At 39.2% G+C, this 21,909-nt stretch overlaps 1 protein-coding gene across 1 annotated transcript; it reads right to left on the bottom strand.

Moving 5' to 3' along the window:
* Window positions 1-447: 447 nt before the first annotated feature.
* On the bottom strand, window positions 448-21,414 carry top3b (DNA topoisomerase III beta). The gene is made up of 18 exons (XM_042420883.1): window positions 21,115-21,414; window positions 15,323-15,454; window positions 14,988-15,094; window positions 14,788-14,862; window positions 12,625-12,821; window positions 12,044-12,200; window positions 11,842-11,955; window positions 10,878-10,968; window positions 10,292-10,446; window positions 10,014-10,119; window positions 8,301-8,447; window positions 7,658-7,831; window positions 7,399-7,527; window positions 7,000-7,149; window positions 5,391-5,491; window positions 2,436-2,637; window positions 1,803-1,990; window positions 448-832 (listed from the first exon to the last, which is right to left on the bottom strand). The coding sequence occupies exons 1-18, from the start codon at window positions 21,182-21,184 to the stop codon at window positions 551-553; spliced, it is 2,577 nt and encodes an 858-aa protein (XP_042276817.1). The 5' UTR covers window positions 21,185-21,414; the 3' UTR covers window positions 448-550.
* Window positions 21,415-21,909: the final 495 nt, after the last annotated feature.

Genomic DNA, 21,909 nt, shown 5'->3' with positions numbered 1-21,909 from the left:
ATAGATAAATGTTAGAAGAAAACGGAAAAAAGACATTTACTATTACAATGACAGTATTGTGAAGTAGTAATTTGAAAATGGAAAGTGAAAATGAAAAACCTGATATGGAAAAACCTCAGTGGAAATGATTCAATAAAATACTTAAATAGTAGAGCTTATACTGACATTTATCCTGAAAATGTAAAACAAAACTTCATGCTAACAGGCTAAAAGTTACTAGCTTAATGAACAACAGCATTATAGGATGCTAACACTGTAAATGGTACAATTGTTAATGACTTGTTAATTGTTAGTGTATTAGCATGTTAAGTTCAAAGCTCAAACTGTTGAAATTTCAAGTGTGTCATGGACACAATTCGGACATTATTTTCTATAATATTTCCTGGAAAATGCAGTTTTCAAGTTGGACATATTTCATGACAGTGAACAAACACACTTATAGCAAACTGTTTTTGCAAGACATATTTTACTTAGTGTAATTAAACACATGTAAAAACAGGAGTCAATTGAATGACATAGACACTACATACTAAGTAAATAATAGGACACACTACACAAAGTAAGCTGCTAAAGCAGCCATTTTGTCTTTAGGTTTTTTAGGATTGCCTCGACGTCCCCTGCCTCGCCCCCGTCCTCCTCGTCTTGCACCCCCACCCCGGTGCATGGGGTGCCTCATGGTGGCATGTTTAAGCTCCACAAGATCCTGGAAGACTGGATCACAGAAAACACAGCCAGTGTGTTGCGTCTCACCGGCAGGAAGTGGGGTGCGAGTCTTGTTGAAATCCACTGCAACCAGAGAGGCGTCACAGGCGTCACAGCTCTCCTGAGCAACCTGAGGAAAGAGAGAAGAACGTTATAGAGGCTGCATAAAGAGAGATCGCCAGAGTTGAAATGATAAAACCTTCAGGAAAACACAAGTCATACACAGAAAGATGGTGAACTAATGACCTAAATTCAAATCACTCCACAATTGATCTTTTGTCATACATGCTGTCTCTCACATTTGTGCTATAAGAAAGAGAATACCATTGAGTGCATTTCTTTATTGTGTCTTCAGATAGCTGAAACATGGCCGAAACAAAAAAGAAACTGCAACTTTATCAAACAAGTCTCAGGACTTCTGGGGCTAGGTGTCTATTACAATAATCTATTACAATACTTTATATTTTATAAGATCATCATCTGTTTGAACTGTATGTAAAATCTTCATTTGTAAAGGGACTACTAACTATAGCTGTATATGCTGTAGGTACTGTATTACAGAAGTACCGTATCTCACATTCATCACAGAGTAACCAAGCCGGCACTGTCTCATAGCTCTAAGAAGTCAGAACAATCAAAAATGATCACTGCTACACTGAGTTTTCATTATGGATGGATTGGATGTTACAGGATAAGCCTGGTGATATTCTATATACAGTACTTGTTATTGACAATTCCTATGAAAAGACCCAAACTAACAATGAATTTATCCTACTTACAAGTATTGTCTATGTTGCCAGAGCTCAAGTTAACCCCTCCTCCCCATCACCACCATGACCTTCATGATATCCATCAACCACCACCAGTGTATAGAATTAACTTATTAGTACTTCATCTCTGGTTGATTAATATGAAATGTTTGATGCTACTCAAATGTTTGGGTGGAATGAAAACTTGCAGACTCTTGGATATTAAGGTCACTATGTGTTTGTTGTTCCATGCCTGTAAAGCATCATATAGGCCATGTATGAGATACTGGGCCGTATAAATAAGATAATGTCAACACAGGGCATTGTGTTGATGTAGGGCCGTTTTCTTACCTGCACTCTATGTGCATGTTCAAAGAAGTGCACCACCACGTTGCATTTATTACACGCCATCCTCCATTTTGGTCCAGAGGTGGGATCCAGCACCAAAACCCCACTATCACACTCCACACACTGTCCAATGCCCAAAGAGTTGAGAGAGTGCTGGCAGGACGGATGGGTACATTCATTGCATCCCATACCTGGAAAAACAGACATGAAGTAAAAGGAGTTGAGCGTAATCATGAGGATAGATATATCTCATGGCGAGCCATTTGTACGATGAAGAACAGAGCATTATCTAGTACTCTAAAAAAGGCTCCAGCTACTCTCAGAAATGAATACAACACTTTTCTAAATATCTGGCAACTCAATTTGACCTATATGGACACCTTGCCAACACCTCTATCAGATTTGATATAAAAATGTTATCAGAATTGATGCACCATTAGTCATCTATGAATAAGTCAGGATTGTCTCTCTTTATTCTGTTTTATTTCTTTTTTACTACTTTTTTACTCATTGTGAGTAAGCCATGTTTGTGTATGTATTGTGCACGTCTTATTATATCTAAAATTTGAATATTATTATATTACATTAATCACTATCCAAACACAATAATTACCAAGAGTTAAGGTGTCGTCTTACCTTTCTTCATGTCCCGGAAAGGCGGGTTGCTGAAGCAGTAGGGGCACAGGGGGTAACTCTTGCCCCGGGCCCCCGAGGTCCACAGCACCAGCTCAAAGTCATCCAGCGGACAGCGGAGCTCCTTGTACAGCTTGATGGCTCCGTTCTGGGGAAGACTGTACGTCTCGTCACAGTGGGAGCAGTGGAGTCTGCTGGGTTTGGCCTGCAGATACACATTAGGATCAGTGACGTGATGTCAGGATTATTCACTTTCATCGAGTTTAAATCTTCAATTTTTAAAGTGTACTTGTGATCACTCTATTTATTTGCACTTTAATACACTATGTGCACTGAATTAGATTGATACTTTTTACCAGTTATACTGTTACTGATATCATCTTGTACATCATTAGGGCCCTTTCTACTACAGGAACTTCATGACCTGTAACCTGGAGCTTCCCATAACCTGAACATGTGAGAACCCGTAAGCTCTTCTTTCTAGCTTCTGTCTTGTGTTTCCACTGTGGACATTTTGGATATACAGTAAGTCAATGAAAAGGCAACACTACAGCAAACAATGTCACTGTCAAGCACTGTTTGGTAGGCAAGTACAGTCATACAACAGACAACGACGGATTAAGTGTAGCTAATATTCTTTCATGTTTATAACTAATGACCCTTTAAACATCAGCATCATTCATTTAATGGCAGTAGGAGGTGGACAGCATGGATCCATCCCATCAAACCAACATGCTGCTTGAGTCTCTCCTGAATCACAAGACATTGAGGTGATGCAGAAGAATCTGCTGGAGAGCATACTGCAAAAAATTAAATATAGCTTATTTGCTACTTAGTGGGAAAAAAATGTTTACTTCTGAAAATGTTACATGTTTTTGAAAATACCAGTGCAAAGGAAATGTAGTTAAAGTGGCCGTATTATGAAAAACTCACTTTTTCAGTGATTGTGTGTATATATGTGGCTACTAACACACAAGCTGTGAAATAAGACCCAGTCAGTTTGGTGTGGGCTGGCTTGCTCTGTACTCTTGTGATTTAAGCCGTTCAGATTTGATGCCCCTTCTTACATCACTACGGGCTTCACCCCCCCATCCATGTCTCTATCTGAGTCTCCACTCACTTAACTTCCTGAGGTCCACCATGTTTTTCTCACATGCACTGGCCAGGGCCCGACTAAACTAAGCAAAGCTAAGCTAAACTAAGCTAAGCTAAGCTAAGCTAAGGGTGAAAAATCTGCACACATTTATTTTGGGTTCATTCAGGCTGAGCTTCAGTAACATGATGGTTCCTGCTGTTGTTCGCTGGCTGTGAAGGCTGCTGTGGTGCATCAATATATCCATGTTCTCATTTATAAGGCATTATGGGTTATCCATCTTAAATGAACTCTTAAACACAAAGAAAAGCGCAAAAAGTGAAGGGATCTGCATACTTTCCAAAGAAAAGAAAATTCATCTGACAAAGTTCCCTGAAAAACTGTAATGAGGTGAAACAGACCAAACGTATATCCTCATTAGACACGGAGCAATACAAACACGTGAGTTCCTAATCTTACATCACACACGACCCACTACACATATATTCAGATGCAATGGCAATGACCAAAATATCTGCAGCCTAATGATTCATTCATGAATTTCAAAGTGCTTCTGTCGTCAGATGGAAATGCTAATGAAGGGGACATGTCAGCATTTGCATTTTAAAGCTGAACTCTGAAGGCCGCACATCAAGTCAACCAGAAGGGAACATAAACGGTGACTTGATCATTTCAAAGTAAAAACCTGTTGTTAATATCTGTAACGACACAAAGCAACAACACCTGTAAAAAAAAAAGTGTTTGAGGGTGAGCTAAACAAGCACAAACTGATGATAATGTTTATGCAAGACGTCAATAAGGTTGCTGATCATCTATTGGCTGAGACTGCAAGATACCAAAACTCGCTCTCCAAGCTTTTGGAAGAAGAATGCGAGCAAAATATATATCAAAAGTTACAACTTCAAGACACCCTTTATCCTTTTACCCCTCCCTGCTGGGATTTTCAGCAACATAACAACATGCCAAATTATATTCTCAAACAGTAATCACTAAAATCACACTGGATCCTCTTCGGTGTGGGTTTTGGGTCAGGTTCAGGCTGTTTTGTTGCAAAAAACTAAAGATGAACCTACATACTTCATACTCATGTCCAGACCTCATTAGTGCTATCAAGCTAAATGGTCCAGCTTTGAAAAGTAGTCATTTATTACAGTCATTTTCTTATCATGTTCATTTACTTTTCATGCTAAAATGGCTGCTTTAAGTCTAAAAGTGAAGCAAAATATGTTCTAAAATATCATTTTTTGAGTATGTCAGTGAAGCTGAATTACACTGAACCACCTTCAAATACTATTTTAAGAAGAACTGTAGTTCAACTAAGAATATTACCACATAATCTCCTGTATATCGTAAAAGGTCATCCGAAAAGTTTGATCAATTATCTGCAGTTCTCTGTTTGAACTCAAACTTCATAGTCAATAGTTGACAGATATAACTTCCCTGAAAGTAATAATTTAAAAAACCTTTAACCTTAATTCCTACTGGATGCAGAAGGAAGCTGATCAATATATCTGTTCCTTCATTTCTCTGTAAGATAACAGAATTACCTCATAGTTGGTGATGGAAACTAAGATAAATACATTATTTTAAGAAAATACATAGCTCACTTCCTGTCATATTATACAAAACCGAATAATAATATATAATAAAATCAATTAGTGGAGATGAATTTTGTCAGAGTGGGAGACATGACCGTGATTCATTCTTTTTGTCTTTCACGTCATTCAGGCTTTCAGCTGCTGGATGCTGAGTTGCTTCACTAAGTGGACTCATTCATTCTAGACAGGTCATGGTCAGCTCATGATGGTTAAAGATGCATGGAAACGGAAGAGCGGTTGATCAACGGTACTTCTGACTGTGCTGACCTGGATGTACTTCATGAAGCGGTGGCACTTGCCACAACGAGACAGGGGCTTCCCGGTGGCAGCGATGGGGGAAAAGGAGACTTCCATCAACTCATCCATGCCTGTAAAACACAATAGAGAGTTACTGTCTTCTGGACTTGAACATGTCGAAATGATATTTCCTTTAAAACTTCAACTCTGTATCTCCTCTTGAATGCACTTCCACCTTCAAATCACTGCACACTGTCCTGTCATGTAGCTCCTGCTTTGGTTAAAAATTGAAAAGAAGCTGTTTTATTTATTTCTGATTAAGCTGTTGCAATACACTCAGGTCGGTCAGTCTATGTCCTTCCATAAGTCAGTCTTAGAATCAACAAGGGAAAGCTTGAAAATGGTACACGGACCAAGATTTGAATAGCTTCAGGACGGACCATTCTGCTGCTACCAGCAGTTTAACGTAGGGTTCTTATGTTTGAAAGACCTATACAACGACGGTCACATGGTTAATTTTGATTATTTAAAACAAAATTATGTAATCTGGTAAACTCAGATTTCTATCCCAATTACTAAAATCCAGCAAGGTCAAAGTCTTAATTAAATACGTGTCTGAAAAGACAATGGAGAAGATACCAAAGAGCAAAGTAAAGTCTATCATGTTGGCGTACCTCTGCTGGATATAATTAATCAATTATACATAAAATACATTAAAAGGACAAGCTCACATTAAGAAATCAAGATTTATGTTGGCGCTGTCATAACCAGGTTGGAACCATGGTGCACATGCCATATATCTGAAATCTTTTGTAAATGAGTTGTTTATCATTGTAAGACGATGAAAACCATTAACACCTCCATCATTTGAACAGCGGATAGAACTCCAACTTAGCAAGTTTTATTTAGACTCTCAGTGGTGAATTCACAAAGAATGTATTGTGGCCACTGATAGCACCAGGATGCAGCTGAGTGCATTTTCCATTGTTTTGTGTCTGAGTGCAATTATGCATGTGGCAAAGTATAAATGTTGTGCTAAGAACACAGTAGGAAGGACGATGGAAAAGAGAAAGAGAAAAATTTAATTTTCAGACCATGAGCTACAAGTCCTGACCAGTCCAGACCTGGTCTTTGTGAACTGGACTGTGGCTTATCTGCATAGAAAGGGGCCAATTCTGCACCAAAAGTATGCATATCACCTAATTGAAAGGTTCTATATGTAGGAATCAGAAATTCCTTCTCATTAGTGACACCTGTGGCTGTTAAATAAACTGTAGTCAACGTCCTGGTGCTCGCGGTACGAGACTATGGCAGGTGATGTCTTTGTCCTTGCTTGCACTTCTCATAATTATATAAAAGATCTCTAATGTTGTGTTTTTTGCACCATGTTTCAGTCAGTCAGCCCCCCACACGGTTGCTTTTTGTCTTATTTGTGCAGGTTTAAAGACGTGCAATGACCACATTAACAACAGATAGTGACTGCACTCATAGCACCTGTCTAATAAAATCTTGTTCTAAGCAATGTTTATATTTCAGTTGTGACTGAATTGTTACAGCCCATCTTCACTGGGATTAACATAATGTCCAGGCCCTTGAAAGAGCTTTTCTCACAGTCCTTCTCTGGGTGCAGAAAACTTACTGGTGATGGAATCCACAAAATAGTGAAACTTCCTCTTGAAGATATCCAGTGCATGCTGCAGGACCTGCTGGAAGTTGGCTTTACCCTGTGCGATAAGGTTAAGCTGCTTCTCAACAGCGCTGCGTATGGTGGGCAGCACCAACTCTGCATCTGCAACACACACACACAGACTCAAGCATTAGTAGTTTGACTGTAATAAAGTTACTCAGAAATTTTAATTGTGGAATGTGGCTGATGCATTTTAATGAGCTGGACCATTCTCACTGGTCCCCATCTGAAGGGACTGTTTATAAAGGACTGTTTGCAATAGAGTGTGCTACGATTATTCAGCATGTTCTAGAAATATGTACAAATCCATTATAAATGTAAGATAATGCGCAATAATATGAGGCAAATGACCTGTTTTGTAGTAGCCATGTACCAGGACAATGCCCAGGTTGGTTGGCTTCAACTTGCGTCCATTCTCTACTGTCACATAGTTCCTCTGGCAGATGTTGTTGATGTGGACGGGGATACTGGCATCAGTACCTGGAGAACGGAGGAAAGAATACATGAAACATAAAGCTACAGCTTGAGGTAACACTATGCACATGGTGTTTCTTCTAGTTAGAAGATATAATTGTTGCCATTGTGTCCAGCAGGCAGCACTGAGGTATACCGATGCCATGTTTCTCCATGAGAGTGATGAGCTCAGCCTCGGTCAGGTAGTCCGGGGGGCTGGTCTGCTTTTCCACTAGCTTGATCTCGTCTACAGTGAAAGTGTCTCCACGTTCACAAACTGGCATAGCCTCTTCCAGAGGGATGCCCTGCCACGGCATCACCTCTGTGTAACCTGGGAACGGAATAAACATTTAGCCAGGTCGTTACAACAACACGGACGGACAAGTTCTCAAACCACCTCAAGAAACTTTTGCAAAGGAATTTTCATTGGCTCAAAAGTTTATATAAATACTGTAAATGTCTGTAGAAGACTGTGATGTAAAGAAGTTTACATCACACCCACCAAGAGATGGCCCAAGCCTCAATCTTTGCAGGCAATCCCTTACAAGCAAATCAGCTGTAACAACTGAGATGCTGGCAGTTAAACATATGACAAATCAATCATTGCTATCAACCAAGTAGATTAAAAAGAGCTTAACTCAACTCACAGTAACCTGAGCTCTTGGAAGCTTTTCTTGAGACTGAGATCCGACTGTTTTCAAACTACTTCCTATAATTCTCGCTGTGCTACAAATGTGCAGAGTGCCAACTGCAGCTTGGCCCTCCAGAAGCCAGCTGAAGATGTGTCCAATAGGCTTTACCTGGTGATATCAGGGTTTTGCCGCTACATGAGAAGGCCTCGCTGCCAATGCTGAAGTCAATGGTGGTCTGTAGGTACTTGCAGTCCTGACTGACAGTGGCGATGAAATGCCGTGTGATGTACTCGTATAGCCGCCAGCCATCACTTCCTGTGTAAAAAGCAGAAGAGGAAGAACCTGGGTTGGAAGCTGAATATGGAGAGGTCCATGTAAAATTCTAATACAAATACTGTCATGTGTGTCCCAGTGGCCTGCAGGGAGACAAAAATAACTGATTTCTTGTTGTCCCCTCTTGCTGATTCCAAGTGAGTATAAGTACCTGTGTGATGGGGGCACAAGAAAGAAAACTAAAAATCTAATTCCACACCCAAGGTCTATTCAATCTAAGTTGATCTGTTTTATAATATATACAGGTTTCAGTACAGAAAAACTGCAATCAATGCTTGGTGGTTTTAACAAACAGATTAAAACACAAATCACAAACTTGGAAGTGACTTTAGACTCCAATTTAAATTGTAATTCTCCTTTTTTCATGTCAGAAATATGTCCAAAGTCAGACCTTTTTGAACTCAGAAAGATGCTGAAATGCTCATTCACACCTGTATTACTTGCCATTTAGACTATTGCAGTTCCCTTTTTACTGGATTACCTAAAAACTCTATGAGAAAGCTACAGCTGGTTCAGAATGCTGCAGCCAGAGTCTTAACTAAAACACTGTACTGGCTACCTGTATCTTTCAGAATTGATTCTAAAGGTCTTTTACTTGTTTATAAAGCTTTAAATAACCTTGCTTGTCCTCCAAACATCAGAGATCTTTCATTGTAAGGTCCTCCACCGCTTTTCTTTTCAATGTTTTTCATGTGTCTGATAAAAGTACCGATGAGGCTGCCTTCTGGATATCAGAACGGAAAGCTATCTCTGTGTTTTTAAAAGGAAATTAAACACATATCTTTCTAATCTGGCTTTTCATTTGCAGTAATGTTTTAGCCTTGTTTTTCAGTTTTAATCGTTGTTTTTAATATTATTTTTATCCATGGTGTTTGACTTATTTTATTGGCTTTATCTATTTTCAACATTGTATTGTTTAATTGTAGTAATTTAGTCATTTTATTTGAACATATAAACATATATACACATTTTATTTGTTGTATATTTTTTTATGTTCGTTTAATCGTGCTATGGGCTGCATGTTTGTATGAAAGGTGCTATACAAATAAAGTTAAGTTGAGTTGTCCTGTTGAAGTCCTCCAATCCAAAGACTGTTGATATTCTATATTTACATTCTGCTTCCTGTTAATATCAAACAATTCTGAAATCAATGAATGACCGTTCATTCGAAAAAAAACAATGGCTAAATGGCTGAAGAGGTTAGCGCAGATGCTGCTATAGCGTCAGTTATATCAGAACTGGAGAGTATTTCTACAACTACCTAGCTAACTACACTGACTTGCTTGCTAGCTTGCAAAGTTCCTCAGATTGCAGCTTGTTGTTGTGTTTTCTCTTCAGCGCTCTCATTGATCTGATTGGCTGAAGTTAGCCGTGATAGACATGTGATAGACAGATGGTTCATCCAATCGCCTGCCAAGTATTTTTTTGAACGTGCCCGCCCTTTTCCAAAAAGTTTCCCAGGACGACTTCTCAGATGGTTCTGTCTAACAAACCATGGCGCGTTAGGTTACCTTGATACAAGACTGACTAATTAGCTGTATGACCCACCCAGTTCTCCTTCTGAGGCTGCACGCATAGGAGTGATAGGAGGATGGTCTCCAGCATCAGTTCCTTTCCTGGGTCGGTTTATTCCATCTGAAAGCAGAGCCTTCACCTGATGGAGAGGGAAAACATTTATGTTCATCTACATTCAAGCATCATACTCTTCCTGCCTGTCTATGAGCAGAAACACAATGAATCTACTTTTGTATGCGTGCACTGCTGGCGCTTGAATGAATCAGGCCCTTCATCTGTTTGTGTATCCTCGGCCCCATGGTGGCCCTCACCTCCGCTGCCCAGATGGGATTGTTGGCCTGCTGCTTCAGTGTTCCCTTCAGGTCAAAGTTTTCTGGATAGTGGGTCGTCTCTGTACGTGGGTAGCTGATGTAGCCCTGTGTATACAGGCGCTCTGCAATCTGCATGGTGTGCTGGGGACCCATGCCTGAGACATCGAAAACATCACAATCATTCATTTCTTTCATCCCCAAAAAACTGCTAAAAACTACAGTGACTAGCTGTTTTAGGAGATTACTAAAAAAAAAAAAAAAACCATATATTTGAGCTGTTTTTAAAGATTTATCTAATCATAAGACCCAATGAGCTTGAAGCTGAGAGTCACAGACAGGGTAGGGAAGGCAGAAAGTATTGAGAGACGAACTAAGATATTGCTGTTTTGGGTCTGCATGTGGAATTAGTTGACAATAAGAAAATATAGAATAACACCAGCATTAATGCTTAAGTAATGATGAACATCACAAACTGATTCCATTCCTAAATTCCCACATATTCCCTCTCATTAATTCCATTATTAAGAGGAGAACTAATAGTTAAATGACAAGAAATGTAGAGATGCTTATGTGAATGTGAACGTACCGAGGGCAGAGCTGGCCACTCTCAACATCTCCACTGTGTTCAAGGCCTGAGGCCTCTGCTTGCTCTTCTCTTTCTTACTCACTGACTCCACCTGTATTAAAGGAAGGATTACACAGTTTATATTAGACGTCCACTACGATGACTCGGGTCAATCCATCAGGTAGTGGAAGAAGACACACTGATGGAGACTCTCTTGTCAATGATTGACAGTTTAAATTGCCCTAATCTAGTCTATAGTATCAAAATGTACTAAATCTTCATCAGGATTTTTGAGTCCAATGCTGATATTTTAGAGTTTACAAAAAATCTGATGACAATATATTTGGCTGATTTTGGATCATTTTTTTATGGGGTCTGTGTTGAGCTTAAACTTATCATTTGTGTTCTGACATTTCTTAATCATCTTAATCATCATTTTCTTAATCAAATTTAAAGGATCTTCTCTCTACTAAAGGCAGGAATCTCTGTCTGTCTGTCTGTATTTATGTATGTATGTATGTCTTTTGCATATCTCAAGAACTGTTCGTCCGATCGACCTCACACTTGGCAGGTGTATCGCTGAGGACCCAAGGACATACAGTGTCGATGGACACACGACACATTTAATATTAATAAACTTTGAATAAGTACACAAACAGCAATTCCTTATTGTTTTAATTGATATGTTTGTCAATTGATACATATATGTGTGGTTCTTGAGAAATAATAAGTGATTGGCCTGTTCTGAAGAGGCATGTTTTGAACAAGCACTGTACCAGTTATCAGTAATGATGTGTTGTGCGTATGTATGTTGTGATGGTGTTTTCTTATCTCAAATACCCAGTATTAGTCCAGCTATACTTTCCATATTTGCAACCTACTGTAAATACTTACTGTAGACATGTTATGTTATTAAATAATCATTACAGTCAAATACATTCTAATACACAGAATATACTGGACATAGTGAGGTTTGAGCTCTTACCTTAGCCTCCCTGGATGTTTTGGCCAGGTTGACGAACATCTGACCCACCTCTCTGTCGAAGACCCTTACCCTGTTCCAGTCCAGCGTCAGTGGGCTGTCCTTTCCTTTGAACACCTGATCATAACACAGCATGTCTGTCAATTTACCATTAAAGGACGAGATCATTGATACTTTGTCGGGGGGAGAGGCTCTGGGGATCTACCTTTGCCTGGAGGACCCAGTAAGTCTCTGGTTTGAAGGACTGGATCTTGTCATGGCGTTCTACACAGAAGCCCAGCGTCGGGGTCTGGCATGGTCCAAATGAGATCAAAGAGGAGTCCAGATTGCCGTATTTGCCCTGGAAATATTTGGTCTGGAACCTAAAATATATTTAATCGGCAGAAGACAAGCATATTAGCATGCTATCACGTGACATTCAAAACCTAAGATTAGCTGTAATCAAACTAGTGGTCTGTGTGAACACAGCATTTGCTGCAATTTAGATTTTTTACATGTAGTTCTAACTACATAAACCTAAAGCTTGAGATGAGGGTGCAATCACATTCATTTTAGATTCAATTAATTCCAGGCAAAGAAGTTTGTACTGCTCGTTTCCCTGACAGGAATTCAGTCAAAACTAGACTAAAACAACATATGATGGAGAGATCCAAAGAAAAACATACTTGGTGTAGGACAAGACTAAATACTTGCACAGAAATGGGTCAGAAATGACTGAGCAACCGAGCCCTGCTGCTATCAGGACAAACTTATGTGACAGAAAGCTACAGAAGTCTGGCAGCGTACCGGGTGAAGGCACAGCCGATGCGCAGATCCAGCTCCTGCCGTGCATCCACTGACAAGGCTTCATTGCGGTTGGGCTCTCCCAGGCGGTTCATGGCGTTCCAGATGTCAGTGTCAGTAATGGAGCTGAATTTGGCGCGGTAAACAGTCCGCTCCCTGCCGCCTCCCTTGTTCATCACTGGTTGGATGGCGTCAAGGACCTGGGAGGCAACAGAAATAGTGAATGAACATGTTAAAGACCCCTCCAGACATGTTGCAAGACATAAAAAATACTCCACTTTGAATAATAAATTGTGTCTGACAAACATCTCCTCCTTCTCCTGCATTGAAAAATCTGGAATGAATGAAGATGCAAATATTTTTTATTTTTAAAGTTGAACTGCTGGACACAAGATGTCTCTTTTTTCACAATAAGGTCCATTCTCAGTGTATGTACACTGGAGGTTTCAAGTTTCAAAAGTTGCATATTGAACCATAACTGGCATAAAACTTGTTGTGATGTCACAAATCATGCTCATAGGCACACCCCTTAAATTCAGATTTAACTTTCCACTTCCTGCAGATGAATGTGAAAACAAACTCTGCACATACATCATTCTACACAGTGAAGAGAAAAATATTTAGCTGAAGAAACAAGAAAAAAAAACAACACATTTTTGAGTGGAGGGAGACATTCTCACAGTATTACACAGTATTGCTTTTAGTATGATCTAATTATTTTTGACATAACAACAATAGATCAAATGAGTATGTGTAATGTGAAAGCTTTTGCTTGTGGTGACAAACCCACAGAGAATTATTGCCAACATTGTAGTTCCACTCAGCTCTAGAAAACATTTGAACCTCTTTCAGCTCATTGTTTGGCTTTTCAGCCCACAACTTTACCGTTTTGGTTCAGTCTCAGTGTTTACAGTGAAAAAGCTCTGATAAACCCATTGTACACTACCTGCCCTGCACCAAACAACATACACACGCAGTCATAGACTAGCTGGTGAACGTAGTAAAGCTTTTATTTTTCTCAGGACTTGATGGAGACCAAACCAGAGCTAACAGCGACTCACAGCCGCGGTCACATCCTGGATCTGGTTTGCTCTACTGGTCTTACAAGGCATCAACTGTCCTGTCTCAACCTCAGTATCTCTGACCACACGGCAATCACCATGGATACCGAGATCCCAATCCCGAAAGATAAACACAGAATATCCTTCCTCCTCTCCTTGGAGGAAGGATACAAACAACCACACCCTTCTCCTCTCCTCCCTCGACATCATGGTGCTGCCCTCTAATGGCTAAAGTCATATCTCACAGACAGTTCAGTAAAAACTTCATCAAAACTCACCTTTTAAGACCTGCTTTCTTTGTGATTAATGTCCTGTGCTACCTTGTCTTTTTTCACTTGTTTAGTAGATTGTCTTTGAGTATCTTGAATAGCCCTCTGTAAATTCAGTGTATTATTCTTATTATTATTATTAAAGAGAGTGAATATTGGACTTACAGCCATTAGATGAACACAAACATGTAAATGAATACTAATGTAGCTCTTTGTCAGTTGGATGTGTACACATCCAGACAACTAGATAACAGATAGAAAACTGTTTGCTAATAAGTTTTTATGAAGTGTTAACATCTCAGTGTTGTTTTCAGCTGGTTGCTGCCCTCTAAGTGGCCAAAAAAAAAATTTTTTAAAAATAAATCAATGAATGTAGCTTTAATGGTCAGTTCACAGAGATGACAAAACACATATTCTCTCATCTACCTCTAATAGTTTCTACAGCACCAGTCAAAAGTTTGGATAAACTTTCCCATTCACTTGAATAAGAAGTGTGTCCAAACCTTTGACTGGTACTGTATGCAGATAGTTTGTGTTTTATTTGTTCATTTTAAAATGAAATTTCTGTCTGAGTTGAACAGAGTTTCTTCTGTGGTGATCGCATCAAAGTATCTGAATTTGCTGTAGATGTCTAAAAGATGTTGCATCTCTCATCCGAAAAGCTCCATCAGTTTAAAATAAGAGAATGTTGATAGGAGGCAAAGTGTCATCTTAACTCTTATTACTATTACCTTCTTTAAGTTGTAAGAGAGCAAAGCCAAAGCATTTCATAACTAATAATCTCAGACATCACACAAACATCAGGGTTTGAGAAAAACAGAATCAGCTTGGATTACCTCAAAACAGATGTTCTCGCCTTCTTTATCGCAGTCCAACCATAAAACCACATAGTCGCAGCCTCTGGCTTCAACCTGACATGACACCAGAAATTTGGGGTAAGTTTCAAAGATACAACACGTGACACGCTGACCTCCAGCTGTTTAGAAAGAATGCAGTCAGCTGAGTCGACCTCTAATTAATTGGGCATAAAACCTACCTGGAGGAACTTGACCATGTTGAGTTTAGGGTTGGCCTCCTTCTTCTCTGTGGGAGCTTTGCTAAAAAGCTCTGCAGGGTCCACCTTGTCCCAGTTGTTGTATTTACCTTGAAAAAAAAAAGGACCAGGTTGTTAAATACAAATTTCAAGGATTCTGCGTAGGGAGGAAGTGGGGGGGGGGGGGCTCAGGCTGACTGAGAGGTGTCAAATCTGCTGTAGAATAAGTTGAGTTTGTTTGCAAGTTGATAATTGTCCAAGTGTTGAGCGGTTTTTAAACACTGCAAAGAAATGCCATCAATGAAAGTCAGTAACAGGGTGAACGAGATGATACCCACCGATGAAATCCAGACTCATCACATGTCCACAAACAGAGGTCATCTTAAAGCGAACAGTTTGGCCCTGGAAGCTGCCGGTGTATTCATGCACTGAACACGCTCCATTGAGCCCCTTTCGACTTGTACAATTTCCTAAAGGCCGAGAAGAAGAGATGAGCGGTAATTAGTCAATTCAGTCATTTAAAGGTGCAGGATTTTATAATGAGCACAAGGGAATTTAAAATATTTTAATATGTACCACAGATTAAATCAAATAGAATGAATTCAACAGAAGTGGTCGGTAGCACATATGTTTAATATTATTAAAACTCTCATGAAAAAGAACCAAACCAACAATAAAGAGGACTGACTTTAATCTCACTGAAACGCAACTTTCCCTCAGAGGTTTGGTGTTCCAGAGTTCAAATATTTATCCAGTCATATTGCCAAAGCAAAGTAAACATGATTTGTACTAAGCATTTAACAAGATGTATCCTAAAGAAAAGTTTACAAAAAACTCAAAATATGGATCTTAAGTGCTCAAAAACTTTAATTCAATGAATTTTTTTTTTTCTAAAACTAAGGCCTATACTTGGTTGCATGAGTCAGACGTGGAGTTTGGCGGGAGGTCAGGTCTCTTTTCCGGTGAGTGAGGGTCCTCCCTTTGTTACCTGGGCTCAATGCTACATGATGACGTCCTCTCTGATTAAAATGATTCTCTCAAGGTTAAATGCTAATGACAGGAACATGGACACACACACACACCCACACGCCACTCCAGACTCATTGACATGGACAACCCAATCACCAATAACTCTACCAACCCAAATTATGCTCTCTCTCTCTCTCTCTCTTACACACACGACAGTAGAAATCCTGACAAGAACAGGGTGTATAAATAAAGGTTTCCAGTGTCTCCAAGGCAAAGAAACAGAAGCGCCATCACTCCAGTCTCCTCTCATAAACTTGGAAGTCAGCCATGGAACAGCTCCTGGTAAGAAACCCTCCTTTATACTGATGGATGATGATGTTTGAGGGATGTTTCTGGCATTACTTTGAACCCTACAGGGTGGAGAAGGTTGATTTTTTTTTCTTATTTTGTTTTGGTTTATATATTCTGTAACATCTCCACATGTTGTTTCTTTGGTTAGAGTTTCTATCATTCTAATTCCAAAAGGTACACGATTTTTCCAGAACTTCCTTGACAGGTTTGAGGATTCAGCTTTTCACATTATTTACACAAATAGCCAAAATGCATTTTGAAGAAAAAATTATATATGGATATATATATATTTTTTTTTTTTAAAAACTGTTTTTATACTACTTACATTACTTCTGCCTCTCGAAGTATTTCAATCTGCTTCAAATATGGATATATTGCACATTTTTCAGGATGGCCATTTTAAGATAGAGAAATATTTTATTTATAATGTAAATTTAGGATTACAAAGAAACATCCAATTAGAAAATATATGTATTAGAATTCTAATAAAACAACAAACCTTTACTCAAGTCAAGCTATTTCACTGACCTTTCTGAGGGTCAACACCTAGAATGTCAATTATTCACAAAAATATCATACAAATTAAAAACATAGGAAAATAACAGACATTGTGAGCTTCTTCACACATTTCAAGGTGGGACACAATAAAATTTGATGCTCACATATTGCTTGGATTGCCATATTAACACACAATGACTATTGATATGACTGACAGCATGACATATCAATAAGTTCACGTGCCTCACATAAACACTGGGTGGAACGCTGGTGTTCAAAAGGGACTGATAGGATTAGTTAAATCTGATCAGTTATGAAAGTGGCGATTAGAAGTCATACATTAATACCGAGAACTGTCTAAACTGCTGACTGAGAATGTTGTCCCTCTCCATGTTTAAACTACGGTTTGCTGGTCAACTGGGGTGTCAGGAAAACACTACTCCGTCTTCATGAAGACATGAGTCTGATTTTATGTGGACAAAGATAAAGTCATACAGGGAGCTTGGTTAGGGTGAGATTATCTCATCTCTTTTTTGTTGCCTTTTCCCTTTATTTATCTCCCTCAGTTTATTGTATTATTACTGTTCCTGTGTTTTCCACTTACTGCTTGAATGTCAGTTGATACTTTTATAACACATCCATTAGATTTAGAATTGTTAAACTGTGCACCAACTGAATCATAGTTTTCTGTATGATGAAAAAAAAAGCTGCTAAATAAAAACATGATTGAACTAAATTCAAAAAGATATGATTCAAAGCAAGAAGTAACCAAATTCAGAATGTGACCAGAAATTTGAGGCCAGCTTTTGGTACAGACACATTTCAGTCTGATCAAAAAACATTGAAGACTACAAACATTAGCTAAGACTGGTCTTATTATTAGGGCTGTAGTCATCCAAAGAAAACCTTGGTCGACTGAAATCGTACATAATCTTCAACTAATCGATTAGTCGCGAGTGGGTTGGGGGGGGGGGGGTGATGTAACGGGACAGAGTGCACAGTCAACTCACATTTCTCCGTTTTGCCTCTTCAGGTTAGGCTAACCTATTGTTGCTAACTTTGGAGCAAACGGGGGTGTTTAGAATACACCCCCGTTTTTACAGGTAATTTGTTAGTTTGTCCCTCCCGCCGCAGGAAATAATGGATTAATCCTGGAAAGCTACTGATGTAGCACTTTTCTTCTTGTGAAAGTAACACGGAGATTATTGGACCAATGAGAATTTAGTCAGACGAGAGCATATCGACCAGTCGACCAGGAGCCTACAGCTTATTATAGTATTATTATAATATTAGATAGCTGCCATTCAGTATTATCTGCTGATGACTTGATGAGGGAGCCCAACATATCATGATAAATGCTAGAACACTGTGACTGGAGACACATTCTTCATTCAGTGTGGTCTGATCTGCAGTAACACAGCTGTGTTCATCTAACTGTGAGCCAGTGTCTCATTATGTCCACACATTTAAATTTGACACCTCATACCAGCTCTGTGAGAGGACACACACACACACACACACACACACACACACACACACACACACACACACACACACACACACTGGACATCTCCAACTAACTGTCACAGAGAAATCTGTCCACACTAATACAATCCTGGTTTTTCTCTGTGTCCAGCTGCTGCGTGTCTTTCTGCTGTGCCTGCTGGCCCTCCACCAGTGCCTGGCCATGCCACTGGGCAGCCAGTGTGTGGATGAATCCTTCTGTACATACAACCTGCAGGACTACCACAGCCAGCTAGTCAACCTGCCCAGCCGCATCAACGAGCGCAGCATTGCCACCTGGAGCTATGTGTGAGTGCTGCCTCAGCATGCAGGAAATTTCAACAATATGATTATAGAAATAATAGTATTGATTATTGATTTTCAGTAGTAATTGTAATTAAACACTAACAAAATGACTTATTGAAGTTTTAGTTTGACACAGTTCTAATGTACATTACAGTAATACAATGGAACACAGTTCATTGCATCGAACATCAGTTTGACCTTTATAAGATTTACATTGCTGCTTTTTTGCAATATAAATTGATGTATCACGAAAATTATTATCAAAATTGTTGATTTGTTTTCATTCGTTTCAGCACTAGACTTTTACATGAAATTGAATAAATCAGCTTTTGTCATATAGATAGTTCTCAGGAAGATATTCTATTAATATTGTGATATCGATTTCAACTATTATCACCCAACCATAATACAAACATACATATAATGAAGGAAATATGAGGATAAAAGACAAGACGGAAAAAGAAAGGAAAGAAAAACAGCTCATTCTGCTTTACAAAAGTAAAATTAGAAATACATACTAATGAATTAATAAATAACTATACTAATCTAGGATGGATTTCTATTTTCGGATTTCCTGTTTTCAAGTGACATGCAGGGGATCACATTCAACATGGTTGCATGTGAATACTGTAAATGACAATGTTTCATGTTTTGTTTGGTTGGTTTTGGTTTTTTAGCCATTAGTCATTACTGAAAAATGACTTCTCAAGCATCGCCAGATTTGATGTTTGATAAGCATGGGATCTAAAGAGATCCTTCTGTATGACTGACACACAGTCATGGAACCATTCAGTGAACCAGATTGATTAAATAATTGGTGAGATGAAGGAATTCTATGACTGCCAGGGGATACAGGATATAGATCAGACATTTCTTTAGCAGAGGAAAGTTCTACAGCTATACATAAGGCTGCTTGTCGACCACATAAACTGTCAGAAAACAGACTAAACGCTGACTGAAAGCAACTATGACCTCTCCCTGCTCCTCATCTCTCACCAGGGAGAACATCGACTTGAACCGTGTGCCTCAGGTCATCCATGAGGCCAGCTGCCACACCAGCCACTCCTGCAGAGGGCTGGACACGGCTTTCGGTCTGGAGACCATACCCGTGTCCCTGAAGATGCCTGTCCTCAAGAAGAACCCCAGCTGCTTCCCCACATCCAGCTACTCTCTGGAGTTTGAGCTCATCACCATAGCTTGTATATGTGCTATCTCCAGACACAGCTGAACAGGACTGACTGCTCCAATGTCAAACCAGGACCTTGGTGACCGTCAAGAATGCCATTTCATTCAGTTATATTGTTTTCCAGTAGACATTGAAAACGTCACCATTCAATACATGCCTGTTAAGAGCTCATCATAGTAATTAAAAACATTTTACATTAACTGCTATCCTTATTGTGTCCTTTTGTAGGCTTGTAACAGCCTGGTTGGGATCACGTTTTCTGGTTCACTAAAAAAAACACACTAGAAAGTAATTACAGTTCAGTCTGAAAGAATAAAATTCAGTGAAATAAAGTCCTGTTTCAAGATTATGAGTATGCCGAATTTTATAGGCCTCTTATCAATTTGGTTAGATAAAAAATAATGGACAGTGATGTGTTTAAACCCTTACCGATATGGAAGACTACATTTTTTTTAAAGATATGTTTACGTTATGTCACCTTGACACAATACCGAGCCAGGTATTCAGGCACTGATGCTGTAGTTAGCTGACAGAGCTGATATAGTTGCTGTTAGTCAGTGGTCGTGTTAACTGTGGACTTTCAGCGGTATGTGTCAGTGTCTTGGTGAAAACACGAACAGAGCACGTAGGTGTCCTCGTAAAAGCCTAAAATTCTCTTAAATTGAATGTTCAATACGGTCTACATTCGTCAGGTCATTTTTGTTTTACATTATGTAAATTAAATGGTGTCACCTACAAGAAGCGTTCACATTTCTTCACTTATTTCATTGAATTTAATCATTTTCAATGTTAGCTTGTTGTTGCAGTAACGTTATCACAAAGATGGTCACAACTTAAACAGCAGGTAGGCTGCTGGTCACAACGGGTGGCTACACAGTTTACATAATATTTAATACTTTTAGTGTGAACACAATGACAAAGCAGGTTATTTTGTTGAATATGGGCCACTTCCCGATTGAAGGTAACAGTTTGAAATCCTAAGATAGGTAACTTAAAAGTTAGCGGTACTGCCAACTAATAGCGTAGTTAGTTTGTTTCCCACATTATAAGAAACGTTACGAGAGCTGAATGTTTCCTGCTGAGCACAGTTTAAGTGGCTTACATGTTTAGCGTAGATAATAAACACAGGTGAGAGTTAATTAAAGTAAAATTGTTGAGGCTTTTAAGAGGTAGTTCTGTTTAGTTTCTGTTCGTGTTTTCAACCGCTGCCGTCACCATGGTCACTGATTAAACCGAAAGACCGCTGTTGTCCTTTAGTGCTAAATTCGTATATCAAATTGTGGCATATTAAGTGACCTGGCAATAATGTGCACCCACCTTTCGAGAGGATTTTGGCGATCGATTGAGCCAAGGAGGGTTTCTCTGCCACCATCAAAACAGTTCTCATTGTGAATGAAGTGCTGACGGATCTTCTATCAGCTCACACGCAGCTCAAAGTTACTGCTGTTGTCTAACTAACGTTAGTTCAAGCTTGAGCAATGGCTGCTGGCAATAACAACTCGTCTAGTGTTTCACACGCAACAAAATATTCATTTCACAAAATTGTTTGCTACCAAGCTAAAGTATGTTATGCGCTACGAGAGCGGCCATGACAGTTGAATTGATTCACTTCCGGTGTCAGTGAATACATTTTTGTGAATTTTCTCCGGTTGATGCTGTGTGTGCGATTCCCGACTTCACAGTTCATTCTCTCACATTATACGCATTCCTTGTTGCTCGACCCAGTGATGCATTGATTTGGCCTTCATGACCAAAGTAACTGCTTTTCTTATATTTGTTTTTACTGTCAATCAAAGTTCTTACTGTGTAGATTCTTACATGTAAAATATCGCACCCAAACATCAGTGTTTCACTTTTTTTTAGACTAACATTGTAATAAAGACTCAAAAAATGATAACTGGTGATAGCCTGAAGTTTGTCAGGTGGTGGGGTGTTGGGGGGGATTTACATTTTCATTTCTAAATAGTGCACTATGTACATTAATTTGCCCTATGGCGTTGTTTCATTTTAATAGTGTTTCATATGTAGGCCTGTTCACTATGAACAGGGACCAGAGAGGCCAGTGTGAACAGACTGTTGAAACTTTCACGTGAGTTAATCTAGCTATAGATA

The sequence above is a fragment of the Thunnus maccoyii genome, chromosome 9 (assembly GCF_910596095.1).
Source record: "Thunnus maccoyii chromosome 9, fThuMac1.1, whole genome shotgun sequence".
Classification (NCBI taxonomy): Eukaryota; Metazoa; Chordata; class Actinopteri; order Scombriformes; family Scombridae; genus Thunnus; species Thunnus maccoyii.
The sequence above is the reverse complement of the archived record's forward strand: the minus strand, read 5'-3'. Positions and strand labels throughout refer to the sequence as shown.

Excerpts from the sequence above, each read along its gene's own strand:
- top3b (XM_042420883.1), bottom strand. The coding sequence starts at position 21,184 with ATGAGAACTGTTTTGATGGTGGCAGAGAAACCCTCCTTGGCTCAATCG. Across the intron at positions 15,455-21,114 it reads CGCCAAAATCCTCTCGAAAG|GAAATTGTACAAGTCGAAAG; the intron begins GTGGGTGCACAT and ends CTCGGCCTTTAG. Across the intron at positions 10,969-11,841 it reads AAACATCCAGGGAGGCTAAG|GTGGAGTCAGTGAGTAAGAA; the intron begins GTAAGAGCTCAA and ends CCTTTAATACAG.